This window comes from Oryctolagus cuniculus, chromosome 11 (assembly GCF_051225735.1).
Source record: "Oryctolagus cuniculus isolate XC-2025 breed Fujian yellow rabbit chromosome 11, ASM5122573v1, whole genome shotgun sequence".
NCBI lineage: Eukaryota > Metazoa > Chordata > Mammalia > Lagomorpha > Leporidae > Oryctolagus > Oryctolagus cuniculus.
The window spans coordinates 69,656,835-69,672,475 of record NC_142877.1 but is presented as its reverse complement, the minus strand read 5'-3'; the positions used below and the strand labels follow the sequence as shown (position 1 = coordinate 69,672,475).

The following is a 15,641-nucleotide window of genomic DNA, read 5'->3' as shown; positions in this document are numbered from 1 at the left end:
TAAAATTGATACATTAAATACATTTGGAATATAAATATTCATAAAATCATAAATTTTTCAGCCTTTGAAACAAAATTCAAAGGACTTACTTAACCCTACAGAAAAATCAAACAAATGGTGGAGGAGTTTATAAGATAAACTGTGAAATGGATTTGTAGTTATGGATTGTGTGATGAGAATGGGTACCAATCCCAGGACATGCTGGAGACCTAATTTTCTGGGGGCAGATAGACTCTTGACATTGGCTTTGTGGTAAGGTTTACTAATGGGCTATTTGGAACAAATATGCATAGTCTACCTTTCACAGTTCTGTCGTAAATACTTTCTAACCAGAAAATGCTGCCTACTTAAAAGAGTACCATTTTCTCCAAACTCCTAATGGTAAACCTTGAATATTCCAAGCACAAGCAGTAAGAATTATATCTTAATTATGTATACTTGACAGGTAAGTTGTGTGCTATTTGTGTGTGTATGTAATCTCTAAAAATTATTTCCTGCTAACACCATCAAGCTGGATCAGCTGAGTAGTACAAAATCAGAAAAGTGAAAAAAAAATTAGTTCTTACAACAGTGTAAAATTACATAACAATTTTATTATTCTTAGCTAAGACTATAGCCCCTGGATGATTGATCTTTACTGACTTATATTCCCATTAGTTTAAAAAACACTAAATGTACCCAGCCAGGTCTTAAAAGATCCTAAATAGGCTCACTTAATTTCATTCATATTAGCATATTTTAGAGGGGGAAAAAAAACAACCAAAGCCTAATCATAAGGCATTTGATTCATTTACCAATAAATATTTAAATAAAAATTAAAAGGCATTACCAAAAAAGAAAAGGAATACAAAAAAAAACAATACAAGAAAAAAAAATACAAGAAAACAAATACAGAGCTGGAGTTGAGTCCCTGCACCCATGTGGAAGACCAAGATAGAGTTTTGGGTTTCTGATTATGGTCTGGCCCAGCCTTGGTTGTTGGGGGTATCTGGGGAGTGAAACAGTGGATGGAAGATCTTTCTGTCTGTATATCTCCCTCTCAATTCAAATAGAAATGAAGAAAAAAAGGAAAAGAACAAAATAAAACAAATGAATGAAGTTTTCCCCAGGTTAACACACTATACAAACTGCCTCCCAGAAATATGCTTTATTGAAAATAAGGTTATTAAAAAATTAACAAATGTCCTAATCAGTGAAATTACATTATTTTATTATTTTAATTCACATAACTCATAAAACAGTTGAAGGGACTGGTTTTAGCACACTAAACACCAACATTTAAAACCTGAAGTATTGATTGCTAGTGCTTTCTTCAACAGATATTCAAAGCATAAGCTAAAGTTCCCCTTCATTAATAGAATACATTTATTGAGCAACTACTGTGTGTCAGGCATTGTCCTAGGCACTGGAATAAAGGAGCAAATCAAGAGATAAAAATTTCTAGCCTTCACAAAGCTTATGTTCCAGCAGTTATCAAATACAACAGGTCAGAAAGTGATTAAGTATGATAAAGAAAATAACCCTCGAAGTAAGGGGAGAATCCTTGGGGTGGAAGGGACTTTTGGCCTGAGAAACAAAGATTGGAGATGCTATTCAGAGATGGCTTTAAAAGGCTAATGAAACACTAAATCTGGGTTGTTAGTATACTGCAATTAAAGCAGAAAAACATGAGATCAAGAAAACTAAGGGTGTAATAGAATAAGTCCAAGGACTGAGCCCAGTGGTCACATACATGAAGAATCAGCAAGGAAGGCCAAGAAGCAGTAATCACAACGACAGGGTTAAAATCAGGCAAGTGTGGTATCCTGGAAGCTAAAAAAGAAGTGTTGCAGGCACTGAATGAGTCAACATTTGCAGTAATTTGTAACCCTGTCCATTACTGGAGGAGTGGCTTTAAAATAGAAGGGGAAGAAAGGAACTGAATAGCATTGTTCTACTGTACCAGAAAGAAATTTGGCTAAAAGTATACAGGATGAAGAGAAGATTTTTGTAGTAGTTTTTAAAAGGATGGGTGAAATTAAAGACTTTGCAGGAAAATCTGTACATAAATTACATAAATATATTTAAAGAATCACACTAAAAGTATTATCAAAAATAAAAGAATAGGGGCTGGTGCTATGGCATAGCAGGTTAAGACACCATCTGCAACTCTAGCATCCCACATGGGTGCCGGTTCAAGTCCTGGCTCTCTGTTTCCCATCCAGCTCCCTGCCATTGCATGTGGGGAGCAGTAGAAGATGGCCCAAGTACTTGGGCGCCTGTGCCCACATGGGAGACCCAGATGAAGCTCCTGGCTCCTGGCTTCTGCCTGGCCCAACCCTGGCTGTTGTGGCCATTTGGGGAGTGAACCAGTGGATAGAAGATCTCTCTCTCTTTCTCTTTCTCTCTCTGTTATTCTGATTTTCAAATAAATACATAAAATCTTTAAAAAAAAATAAAAAGATACCCACAACTCATATAGTTTACAATTTATCCATTTAAATATCTCTATTATGATTCTTCCAATACAAAAAGAAAACAACTAACCATGCATTCTTTCCCAGAGTAAACACAAATCACAGTGTCAACAACATCAATCTTAGGAGCCTCAGAAATATTTATAAGAGGCCAGTGTTAGGGCACTGTGGGTCAAGCTGTTGCCTCCAATGTTAGCATCCCATATAGGGGTGCCAGTTTCTCTGTTTCTCATCTAGCTTCTTGCTAGTGATTCTGGGAAGGCAGCTGAGGGTGGTCCAAGTTCTTAGGTCCCTGCCATTTACATGGGAGACCAGGATGGAGTTCTAGGCTTCTGACCTCAGCATGGCCCAGCCCTGGCCCTATCTCTTCTGTCATTCTGCCTTTCAAATAAATAAAAATAAAATGTTGGTTTTTAAAAAAGAGGCAGAAATATTTAAGTTATTCAGAAAAGTTAAAAAGAACAATACTTAGGATGTTTTATGAATAACTAAGCTTATGTATAAGGAAACTAATTACTCTTTCAAAAATCAACCAAACTGCTATGAGAATGTATATCAACATATTAATTTTTTAAAAACCTTTTTAAATACTAAAGAACAAAATTTATATATAGTTGCTAGTCAAAAGAAAAGGATTCGTAATATTTTTTCTGTATTAAAAAATAAAATTTGGAAAACTTATTACCAAAATAGCATTAACTGGGCCGGCGCCGCGGCTCACTAGGCTAATCCTCTGCCTAGCGGCGCCGGCACACCGGGTTCTAGTCCCGGTCGGGGCGCCGGATTCTGTCCCGGTTGCCCTTCTTCCAGGCCAGCCCTCTGCTGTGGCCAGGGAGTGCAGTGGAGGATGGCCCAGGTGCTTGGGCCCTGCACCCCATGGGAGACCAGGAAAAGCACCTGGCTCCTGGCTCCTGCCATCGGATCAGCGCGGTGCGCCGGCCGCAGCGCGCCGGCCGCGGCGGCCATTGGAGGGTGAACCAACGGCAAAGGAAGACCTTTCTCTCTGTCTGTCTCTCTCACTGTCCACTCTGCCTGTCAAAAATAAAAAAAAAAAAAAAAAAAAAAAAAAAAAATAGCATTAACTGCTGATTTTCTAGACATTTTGAATGTGCTGCCTCACTATCAGCTCAATGTATTGGACACTTCCCTAACAATCAATTTGATATGGTCAACTGTTAAAGGTTATTTTCCTTTCTATTATTATTAATTAAAAAATGAGAATTTGAGATAAGAATGGTAAGAAACATCTCCATTTATAATACTTTCATGAAAATTTAATGGGTTCCTTCTATTTAACTTGAAATACCTTGATCATCATCATCACCACCATCAGCATCCATAGCGTTTTCATCTTCATCTTCATCATCATAATTATAATTTGGATCATAGGTAAGATATTTAAGACAAATATTTATAATGGTAGAAACATGAGGATATACTTCCTTAGGACATCTGAAGACAAAAACAAAAGCTGCTTTGAATTTTTTTCTCCTTGATTCAAATTGACCACATTTTTCTTCATTTATCAGTTATAACATAGGGAACAGTCCCCATCCTATTTAATAACAATGACCTATTCAACTTTATCAGGGACTTCATGTTTTACAAGGTTAACCTATCATATTACATTTCTTAAATCAATCTTAAAAAAACTCCCCACCCCACCACATTGTACCTGTTATGGTTAATGTGGGATGGTACAGACAGAAATCGGTATATGTTTTTATCTTCCCAAGGTATTACTACAAGATCAAGTTCAAACAAATGTACTCTTCAGCAACTAGGATTATTTGTAAAAATGGCAGTGTCCATTTCTTTAGGCTTGGTCTTCAAAATATACATTGAGAGGACAGAACAGATGAATGTTCACTGAGCCAATAAAGGAAAAAATTTTTTTTCAGTTAGAAGGATAAAAATGAATCACACAATTTCTGCTTTTAAAAAATTGACACTATTGGCTAGTGCCGCGGCTCATTTGACTAATCCTCCACCTGAGGCGCTGGCACACCGGGTTCTAGTCCCCGTTGGGGCGCCGGATTCTGTCTCAGTTGCTCCTCTTCCAGTCCAGCTCTCTGCTGTGGCCCGGGCAGTGGAGAATGGCCCAAGTCCTTGGGCCCTGCACCCGCATGGGAGACCAGGAGGAAGCACCTGACTCCTGGCTTCAGGTCAGCGCAGCGCGCTGGCCGTGAAGGCCATTTGGGGGGTGAACCAACAGAAAAAGGAAGACCTTTCTCTCTCTCTCTTTCTCTCTCTGTCTTAACTCTGCCTGTCCAAAAAAAAAAATTGACACTCTAATGGGGGCCAGCACTGTGGTGCGGCGGGTTAAGCTCCCACCTACAGTGCTAGCATCCCATATGGATGCTGGTCAAGTCCCAGCTTCTCCACTTCTGATCCAGCTCCCTGATAATGTGGCTGGGAAAGCAGCGGAGGATGGCCCAAGTGCTTGGGCTCCTGCACCCACATGGGAGACCCAAAAGAAAACTCCTGACTCCTGGCTTCATACTGGCCCAGCTGTGGCTGTTGAGAACACTTGGGGAGTAAACTAGCGGATGGAAGATTTTGCTCTGTTACTCTTTCAAATAAAAATAAAAATCTTTTAAAAAATTAAAAAACAGGTTTGTAGAAAATGGAATTAAAAGATGCTCATTTAAAAAAAATTGACATTATAAATCTGCTTCTCAGAACGATGAGTTGTAAGGGATAACTGTATATAACACCAGTGAAGTCTCAAGACACTTGAGACTTACTACACTAGCCAAAGGCAAAAAAAAAAAAAAAAAAAAAATCTGATACTCAAAACCTATATTGCCTTTTAGTACATATAAGATTATTTCAAAAAAGTTATGAGAAAATGAAATTAAGTTTATTTTGATGCAAAAAAATTTGAAATTCATGCAATGATTTTTTTCATAACATATACTTTCCATGAACTTGTTGAAGACTCCTTTTATGCATGGATTTCAAAATTTTTCAAGTACCCCCATATATGCACAAGTCTTATTAACTTTAAAAAAAATTCATTAGATCCAAGTTTCTTTTTTCTTCTTTTTCTTGTATTTTTTTAAATTTTTTAAGGAATACAAATTTCATAAAAACAATTTGAGGCACACAGTGATTCTTCCCACCATAGCTGCCCATCCACACTCCCACCTCTCCTCCTCCTCCCTCTCCCCTTCCCTGTCCCATTCTCCATTGATTCATTTTCAATTAACTTTGTACACTTAAGACCAACTGTATACTAAGTAAAGACTTCAACTATTTGCACACACACACTAACTATTTGAGAACTAGTTTTATAGTTAACTTTCATAATAAAACTCATTGAGGATAGAGGTCTTGCTTGAGGAGTTAGTGCACAGTAACTCCTCTTGTTAATTGTTAAATTAACACTCTTATGTATTATGTCAGTGACCACCCAAGGCTCTTGGCATGAGCTGCCTCGGCTATGGAAGCCTTTTGAATCCACAAACTCCATCAGTATTTGGACAAGACCATAAGCAAGGTGGTAGTTCTCTCATCCATTTAAAGGAAAGAACATCCTTCTTTGATGGCCACTTCTTTACACTGGGGCTGGGGTCTCACTCACAGAGATCCTTCATGTAGAACATTTTTTTTTTGGCCACAGTATGTTGGCTTTCTATGCCTGAGATGCTTCACAGGCTTTTCAACCAGACCAGGAAGCCTTAAGGTCTGATTCTGAGGTCACACTGTTACTTAAAGTGACTGTCATTCTTTGAGTCTGCTGTGTGGACTGCTTCCCGTATTGGAACATTCTCTGCCTTTTAATTCTATTATTATTACCAGACACTTGATCCTATTTATATAATTTTTATATAATTTTAATACTTATTCCTAACTATATGTTCACTTTAACAATTAATATAGGTCCAGGTTTCTAAATGGAGAATCATTGTCCTAGCAAAAGGTACATAAGAAACCTAAAACACTATTGAAAAGACATGAAATTCACTATATATAATTAAGACATCAGAAATACAAAAAGCCATTTATCTTCATACACCTAACCTATTTTTAAATTATTATTCTATTCTTAAGGGAAAAAAAATAAAAAAAGAGCTTGAAAACTTACCTTCTCACAAATGATTCAAAGGCTTGAATGCAGTACTCTCTTAATTCATCATCATCTACATTACAAAATTTTACCACCAAAGGAATTATCTTCTCAAGGTATTCACCTAAGAAAAGCATATGGGTTCTTAAAAATATGTATTTAGAGTTTTTTTTTTTTTTTTCAAAGAAATCTCAAAGCATTTTAAAGTTTCTTACCTATTCTGTGACCAGCCTGCCTACTGATGGCTGCAATACATTGTATGTAGGTTCTTGTTGTTGACATGGAATCATTTTTGGATAACTCCGACAATAGATGCTCAATAAGATCTACAAAAACTATATTTCCACAGCTCATAACCAGGTGGCCAAGAGCAATAATAGTTCTTTTCCTCACTGCAAGTCTAGGGCTGGTCAACTGGGGGAGTAGACAGGTGAGGATTGAAGGATGGAAATTAACAAGAAGTCCTCCTTGCCTTAAAATAAAATAAAGAAAAAGAGAAGCAAATGAATTAAAGATATCTGAGCACTACTAAAATGCCTGGTCTCTGACTTCAATGTAAATATTTGAGACAAATCCAAATTAGAATGAAAAGAAAACAGAATTCTCACTATTTAAACCAATCCAACCGAAATGCTAATCTAAGTGAATGCCGCTTTGAAATTTATATTGCCAAACTAACTCCTGGAATCTAGACATATCACTAAATTACAGGACACCCTACCAACTGGATTGGGAAAACATCAAACAAGCAAACAAGTAATGATGTTATCACTTTTAAGACATCTAAATCATATTTGCTTAAGTATAGCTTTTTCAAAGGTTCACAACACTCAAAAACTCACAATTTCTTTATTTTTCACTAAGTTGCATTGGTCCTGCTGGTCCAACACCTCTCTTTCAAATCATCTCATATGTACAGTTCAGTAAGTCAATAGTACTCAAGCATCTATAATGGGCCAGCTCAACACCAGTGATCAAATCACTCAGTGGACAAAGTCTGATTACATTTTCGCTGCCTATTGAATAAGTATAAATTTCCCACCCAACAAAATATGACCCCAACCCATCAGAATGATTTCCTACTATCTATTTTATTTTCTGAAAAACTAAAATACAATGTTTGCTTATTCCAAAACTATGCACACTGGCATATGTGCCAACTGAAGTGCTACTCATTCTTCAAAACTCAATTCAAAGCCATACCATCAATAAACAAACTTCCTTGGATCCTTTCCACTTTAAACTCCAAAACATACTATGCTTCCACAATTAGTCTTTAATCTGCATGTCTTATAACCATCTTTCTTACTCCTACAGTAAAGCTTTTTGTGTGGTAGGATGATACATTATACACACACACACACCCCACAAAGGCACTTGATTATCTTTAAGTTGAACTACATTAGTCACAAATATATATATACAAATAATGAAAATCTATAATGATTCTAATAATCAGGGATCAACTGAAATTGACATGTCCTTTAAAGATATTTTCTACTAGAAGTTTAGATTGATCTTCCAAAGTCTGAAATCCAAAGATAAATAGAAAAACACCAAATGTATAAAAGGTAGGCTTTTTTCTTTCCCAAAATAAATAGTATAAACATGGTTGTCAAAAACTACCAGCAGCTTTTTTAACTGTAAAATATGTAGCTCCTACAGGAACATCTCCTTATCTAAATAGACCACTAAACAGAACACGAAAGTAAAACAAAATAAAATATTGAAAATTTTTAAATCACAATTTTATTACTTGTCAGATCTATAAAATATATATTTGTTATTCAATATTACACTAAGTGGCTTATTTCTTCCCTCACCCCCTAACCACACACATTTGTAAAGCATTCACAATTTAAACATGAATAATTTTGTTCCAAGTTTTACTATTATTTACCAGAGGGGTTTTAATAAACAAAAGTGATATAAATAACAGGCACATTTACCTGCTCAACATATCAGCCATAATATCCAAGGCTTCTAGCTGAACAGAGACATCTTCCTGCTTTGCTATTGCACTGGTAAGACGTCCAGTAATCTTTTTACAGACATTAGCAGCTAGGGCAGAACCTATTTGAATAAGAAATCAATAATAATTTCAACTGAAGCATGTCGAATTCTACCATAGCAGTTATCAAACATTCAACAATCCTACACTTGATTTTGAGAACCAGGAGATCTATGCCAGGAAAATGTCTTTCAAAACAGATTGCTTTTCAATAAAACAATTTGTCAGATATAAACAGGAATTACAACTAACAACTGCAGGTATGGTACATAAGGAAAATAACATAGGTTCAGCTGATTCTACTGTATAACTATTTCTATGCACTAGAATGAATACTGTCATGGAGCTGTGGTAGCCATAGTGCCAGACTGGAAAAGTACCAATAAGAGTTTTCTATACTTGAGTCACTTTTTTTTTTTTTTCAGGTAACCCAGCCTTTTGAATGGCAATGAATTAACAAATATATATTCTGAGCTCCAATGGTTAATAGTTTCCTTAAAAAAAAAAAAAAAAAAAAAAAAAAAAAAAAAAAAAAAAATTCAACAGATACAATCTCTAATAAGATTCATTCCAACTCAAGACTCTACAACTATATTATAATATAGAAATGCTGTTCCAAGACTCATATCAGGGTTATTACTTTTTACAGCAGCTCATGTTGTTACTGGTAAGTGAGAGCAACAGGAACTGTGACAGTAACAATTTGAAAGGTTTAAAAAATTGTTAGAACGAGAAATCAGCTAAATGTAAATGTGTTTCAACAAGAAGGGGAAAGAGAGGAAAATATCAATAACAGCTAATACAATTATAAATAATATACCTTCAGAGCTGATAAAATATCTAATGGAAATATGTAACTCGTTAATAAGGGTAAAGAAACACTTATGATACAGTGGATCAGTTTTGGACTAGAAAGATAAGGAATTTGAATCTTCACTCAACCAAGTCCTAAAAGCTCTGAGTTAATCTAATCTCTCAAATTTCAGTTATCCCATCTTATAAACAAGGGTGGATACTTAAGACCCCCCGCCTAGGGTTGCGGTTTCTAGTAGGTGAAATAACACACATGCAGCATTTAGCATAACAAGTATAATAAAGGAGGAATACCTATTCAACAAATGAGTGAAAAACTATGTACTCAACTTACATTATACCAAATTAAATCTAATTTCAACCTATTTGCATGTAAGACAACTTTTAGACTGTTAATTTCAGCAACAGTTTAGTAGTCAAAGATCAATAGTTCAATCTACATTACCTCAACATTTCTGTCAGAGCCCAAAAGCTAACTAATTAACAAATTAATTAATTACAGTTTTAAGCTTAATTACCAAGTAGCTGTAAAAGCTTCCATTTTTAAGCTACTAGTAAACTGAAGTATTCCATAGCTTTCATAACTGTGTTACATTTTATACAGTAAATTCTTCACACAGCAAAGATTAATACTGCTTATCTTTCCCATTGTATGGATTGGCATAACTCTAGTCTGCATAGTACACACAGTATAAAATCTTGCTCCAACATATAAAAATCCTTCAGAATTGGCATTCATATATTTATGCACATAGTAGTACTCAAGACTAAATTTAATTTTTAGAAGAATAAGGCTTCAGACTTAATTTTTAAGTTGCTCAAAGAGTTATCAAGAAAGATCTTCTAGGACAGAGACCTCTCTCCTCCCCTGTCCAGGAAAAAAAAGATGGGAGAGAAACACCTCCATTTAAAAGAAAACAGGAAGAAAAAAATGCTCTTGCTTACCACTGGAAGCTGGAGGAAGCTCTCCAATTACTGTTTTAAGGCCAATACTCGAAATATCTCGAAGTTGTTCTTTATCAGAAAGCATATTAGTGCAGAGGGTATCTACAATGGTCTCTACTTGGTATTCTTTTACTTTACTCACTAAAGGGCCAAGACTGTAATACAAAGAAGAAAAATTCTTGTAAAATCCAAATAAACACAAAAACAGAAAAATACATAAGGAGAAACATTAATTATTGCTTAGCAACTGTCAATATCATATTTATGCCATATACCTGTATCTAAATAATATATAAATAAGGATAGAAAAGAAATTCTTGGTGCTGGCGCTGTGGGGCAGTGGGTTAACAGCTGCATCCTGCAGCACCGGCACCCCATATGGGCGCTGGTTTGAGTCCTGGCTGCTCCACTTCCAATCCAGCTCTCTGTTTTGGCCTGGGAAAGCAATGGAAGATGCCTCAATTCCTTCGGCCCCTGCACCCACATGGGAGACCCAGAAGAAGCTCCTGGCTCCTGGCTTCAGAACAGCTCAGCTCTGGCTGTTGCGGTCATTTGGGAAGTGAACCTCTTTCTCTCTGGCTCTACCTCTCTCTGTAATTCTTTCAAATAAATAAAATAAATCTTTAAAAAAAAAAAGGAATTCTTGATAAACTCCTTATAATTGGTTTTCAATTACCTTCCATTGATTTCCATCACAGTAAAACCAAGCCCCTATCCTTAATGCCTTTTTTAAAAACTTAGTATATACTAAGTAAAGATTTCAACAGTTTGCACCCACACAGACACATAAAGTATAAAGTACTGTTTGAAGACTAGTTTTACTATTAATTTGCATAGTACAACACATTAAGGACAGAGCCTTAATGCCTCTGATGTAGAGTTTATCAGGCCCCGTCTTCCTCCCTTAGCTTGCAGTTCCTCTGTCTCCAGGTTTGATGATTACCAGTCAACTCCCTACTAGACTAACTCACTAAATTAACAGAGGGTTATATGGGTCAGGCCAGCTCCATGAAATCTCAGATCACATAATTGTGATCACTTGTAATGTAAATATCCTAACATCAGAATCCATTTTGAGACACTTCACAGGAACCTTAGGAACTGATTAAACAAGGCAATAATCTACCCATAAACTACACACAGATTGGAGCCCACTCTGCCATGAAAGCATTTTCAGAACATGCTAGTCTCATGGACATGAGCACTGTGGACTAACCAGAGAGACCTGCACACAAGATGATCACACTGCTCACCTCCAACTTTAATCTGTAAGATTCAACGCCCTTAACCCTTCGACATGTTTGGAAACTGAACAACAGCTGCATGACCGCTTGCTTTGTGCACTGCAAAATCAACTACTTTCTTCCATCACCACTGTGATTAGTAGTCTGCACGTTAGGCGAGCAGATTCAGTTTATGGACCCACAGTATCATGAAATTGAAGAGACTTTCATTCCTCACTCTTTAGCCTTCTAAACTACATAACTTTCGGGGCCAGCGCCGTGGCTCACTTGGTTAATCCTCCGCCTGCGGCGCCGGCATCCTATATGAGAGCTGGGTTCTAGTCCCAGTTGCTCCTCTTCCAGTCCAGCTCTCTGCTGTGGCCTAGGAAGGCTGTGGAGGATGGCCCTGCACCCGCGTGGGAGACCAGGAAGAAGCACCTGGCTCCTGGCTTCGGATCTGGAAGATCTTTCACTAATAAAAAATACCTAGAGAGTCAGTATATCCCTACACACACACACACACACACAAACTACATAACTTTTTAATAATAAAAAGGCTACTGAGGAATCTAGTAACAGGAAGGTTTACCTACAATGGAAGTTCCATCCAATATGTATCACTTTGCCAATTTGGACCCCTTATTGCTACCACCAAACTCCACCTTATTAAGCCAAAAGAATTTCTAATGTCCTCCTTATTTATGTAACAAAATCCTTTTAAGTTCTTTTCCAAATTTTAAAAGAAGAGAGTAGGGGTGGAGTTGTGTTAAATAGGGTAAAGCTGCCACTTGGAATATCACATCCCATATCAGAGCACTGGTTCAAGTTCCATTTCTTCCACTTCTAATATAGCTTCCTGCTAATGCACTGTGAGCCATCAGATGATGGCCTAAGATTTTGGGTTCCTACCACCCACATTAGGGATCTGGATTGGATTAGGTACTCCTGGCATTGGCCTGGCCCAACCCTGGTTATTGCAGGCAGCCGAGGAGTGAATCAGTGGATGAAAGATCTCTGTCTCTGTTGCTCTGCCTTTCAAATAAAAAACAATACATAAGAATTTTTAAAATAAATAAATAGGGGACAGGTGTCACAGTGCAGTAGGTTAAGCTGACACTTGATGCCAGCATCCTATACTGGAATGCTGGTTCAAGTCCACTTCCAACCCAGCTCCCTGATAATGCATCTGGGAAGCAATAGATGATGGCTTAAGTATTTGAGTTCATGTCACCCACATGATAGATCTGGATGGAGTTCTTGGCTCCTGGCCTCAGCTTGGCCCAGCCTTGGTTGTTGTGACCATCTGGGGAGTGAACCAGAGGATGGAAGATATCTTTTCTTTCCTGTCTTTCTGTCACTTTGCCTTTCAAATAAATACATAAACCTCCGATAAATAAATAAAAGCACAATACCACTGTGCTTCCAAAGCATCTTTTTACCAGTATTTTAAGATGTTACAGGTTTACATAACATTCTCTGGTTGAACCACTCCTTGAAGATGGAGAAAAGTCCTTCCTACATCCTTCCCTTCCAGTTTAGTGCATAGCAGCTTAGTTAGTATGTGAATAACAAAGAAGGTATAGAACCTATCTTGGAAAACTTACCATCTGGTTGGTAAGGAACTTCCATGGACTGTTTATGAAATATGGAAAACCTTTAGCATTCAGGCAACAGATTTAAATGTGATATGGTGAAACTGGAAGCCAATGCATTTTCAACCATAAGTGACATGATAAAAATAGCTTAATTTGATAAATGTTCAGATCAATGTCTCACACACAGATGCTCAATAAGTAACAGCTATTTGACTAAGTAATGCAACTTGGGTGATTAAAAGAAAAACAAACTGAAAAGTTATTTGGAGATATCCAAAAATAGCCTATTCAAGAGAAACTATATGAAACCATGAAAAATGGAAATAAAGATTCCAAAAATTAATTTGAAGAGTTCTAGCTTCCAGAAGAGACAGAATAGCTTTGCTGAGCTAATGTTCCTACAGACAGAACTCTAAAATAGAGAAAATGGGGGCCAGCATTGTGGCACAGCAGGTTAAGCTGCTGCTTGTGCTGCTAGCATCCCATATGAGCACTGGTGTGAGTCCCAGCTACTTCACTTCATATCTAGCTTCCTGTTAATGCAGCTGAGAAAGGAAGACTCAGATGAAGTTCTAGGCTCCCAGCTTCAGCCTGGCCCAGAAGTAGCTACTGCAGCCGTGTGTGTGTGTGTGTGTGTGTGTGTTGTGTGTGTTGTGTCTTTTTTTTTTCTCTCTCTCTCCCCCTTTCAAATAAATGTCTCTAAAGCCATCTTTTATAAAACTAATTAGAAAATAATGGATCAAAAAACAGATGGAGGAGCTGGTGTGGTGGGTTAAACTGCCACCTGCAATGTCAGCATCACATATGGGCAAAGGTTTAAGTCCCGGCTGCTCCACTTTCGATCCAGCTCCCTGCTAATGTGCCTGGAAAAGCGCAGAAGATGACCTAAGTGGCTGGGCCCCTCCACCCATGTGGGAGACCCGGAAAAAGCTCCTGGCTCCTGACTTTGGCCTGGCCCAGCCACAGCCACTGTGGCCATTTGGGGAGTGAAGTAGCAGACGAAAGACCTCTCTCTGTTTTTTGAGCAAATAATTTTTATATATATATATATGTATATATATAAAGATGAGGGGAAAAGTCTAGCTAGAATTCCATATCCAATGAAATTACCATTCAAAAGTGAAGACCAATTAAACAATTTCAGATAAGCAAAATTTGAGAGGATGTATCATCATCAGACCTATACTACAATAACTGTCAAGGGAAGTTCTTTAAAGGAAAATAAACCAGATGCTAGCTTGGATTAACACAAAGAAATAAAGAATATCAGAAATGATAGATGTGTAGATACATAAAAAGCTACATTTAAAAGACATTTTCCCCCTCAAAACTATAAATAATGCTGTATTATGGAAACACATATACACACATATGTATGAATACAAGCTGCAATAGCACAAATGACAGAAGTAAGGTTAACAGAACCATATTATTGGCCAAGTTTTATATAATCTATATCAAGCAGTACAACATTAACACTCAACAGATTATATGATAAATTTCAGGTATAAATTACAATCCCAAGACTCTAAGGAGATACATCTAAAAACTCAACAGAGGGACAAAAATGAAAACTGTAAAAACGGTGATTCCCACTTTTTTAATCTAGGAGTCCCTTTTTATTTTAACTAACATATTTGAGAGAGAGAAAAAAACATGCTCCCACATGCTGGTTCACTCCCTAAATGCACACAATCTCTGGGGACTGGGCCAGGGTCAAAGCTAGGAACTCAATTCAGGTCTCTCAACTGGGAGACAGGAACCCAATTACTTGAGCCATCACCACTAGCCTCCCAGGATCTATATTAACTGAAAGCTTAAGTCAGGAGACTGAGGCAGGTATGGAACCCAGGCACTATCCTACTAGACAAGGGTAACTTAACTGGTAGCCCAAATGTTCACCCTCTAGGTCAAGCTTATAATGTTTAAAAAAAAAATTAAGATTCCAAAGAAATTTTCTTTATGTGGATATATCTGCAAATGTTAACTATATTAAAATTAAAAGTAAAATCCAATACATGTTATAATAAATTAGCCTCCACCTTTGATGCCGGCATCCCATATGGGTGCCAGTTCATGTCCCAGCTGCTCCTCTTCTAATCCAGCTCTCAGCTATGGTCTGGAAAATCAATAGAAGATGGCCCTAGTGCTTGGGCCCCTGTTACCATGTGGGAGACCCAGAAGAAACTCCTGGCTTCAGACCGGCCCAGCTCCAGTCACTGCAGCCATTTGGAGAGTGAACCAATGGATGGAAGACCTTTCTCTCTGTCTCTCCCTCTCTCTCTGTAACCCTACCTCTCAAATAAATAAAATGTTTAAAAGAAAAAAAAAAGGAAAAATAGAATAGCCCTGTTTTATGTTTTTGCAAATTTCTTTTATGCTTAGGATTAAAAGAGAACAATTGGATTTTCCTATCTACTTTTTGCATTCAAACTGTTGTGATATATCATGTGTCCTCAGAAAAATTAGACTGTCTTACAAAAAAACGGCTGGGTTTGTGGCATAGTGGATAAAACTGCCTCCTAT

General features: G+C 37.2%; 1 protein-coding gene across 1 annotated transcript in view; it reads right to left on the bottom strand.

Moving 5' to 3' along the window:
• CAND1 (cullin associated and neddylation dissociated 1) overlaps positions 1-15,641 on the bottom strand; it is a 52,434-nt gene that overhangs the window by 13,148 nt on the left and 23,645 nt on the right. Inside the window, exons 3-7 of the mRNA XM_051846406.3 lie at positions 10,298-10,452; positions 8,478-8,601; positions 6,744-7,000; positions 6,547-6,652; positions 3,763-3,908 (exon numbers count right to left, since the gene is read on the bottom strand). Of these exons, the coding sequence (XP_051702366.1) occupies positions 3,763-3,908; positions 6,547-6,652; positions 6,744-7,000; positions 8,478-8,601; positions 10,298-10,452 (788 nt within the window). The remainder of the gene's footprint in view (positions 1-3,762; positions 3,909-6,546; positions 6,653-6,743; positions 7,001-8,477; positions 8,602-10,297; positions 10,453-15,641) is intronic.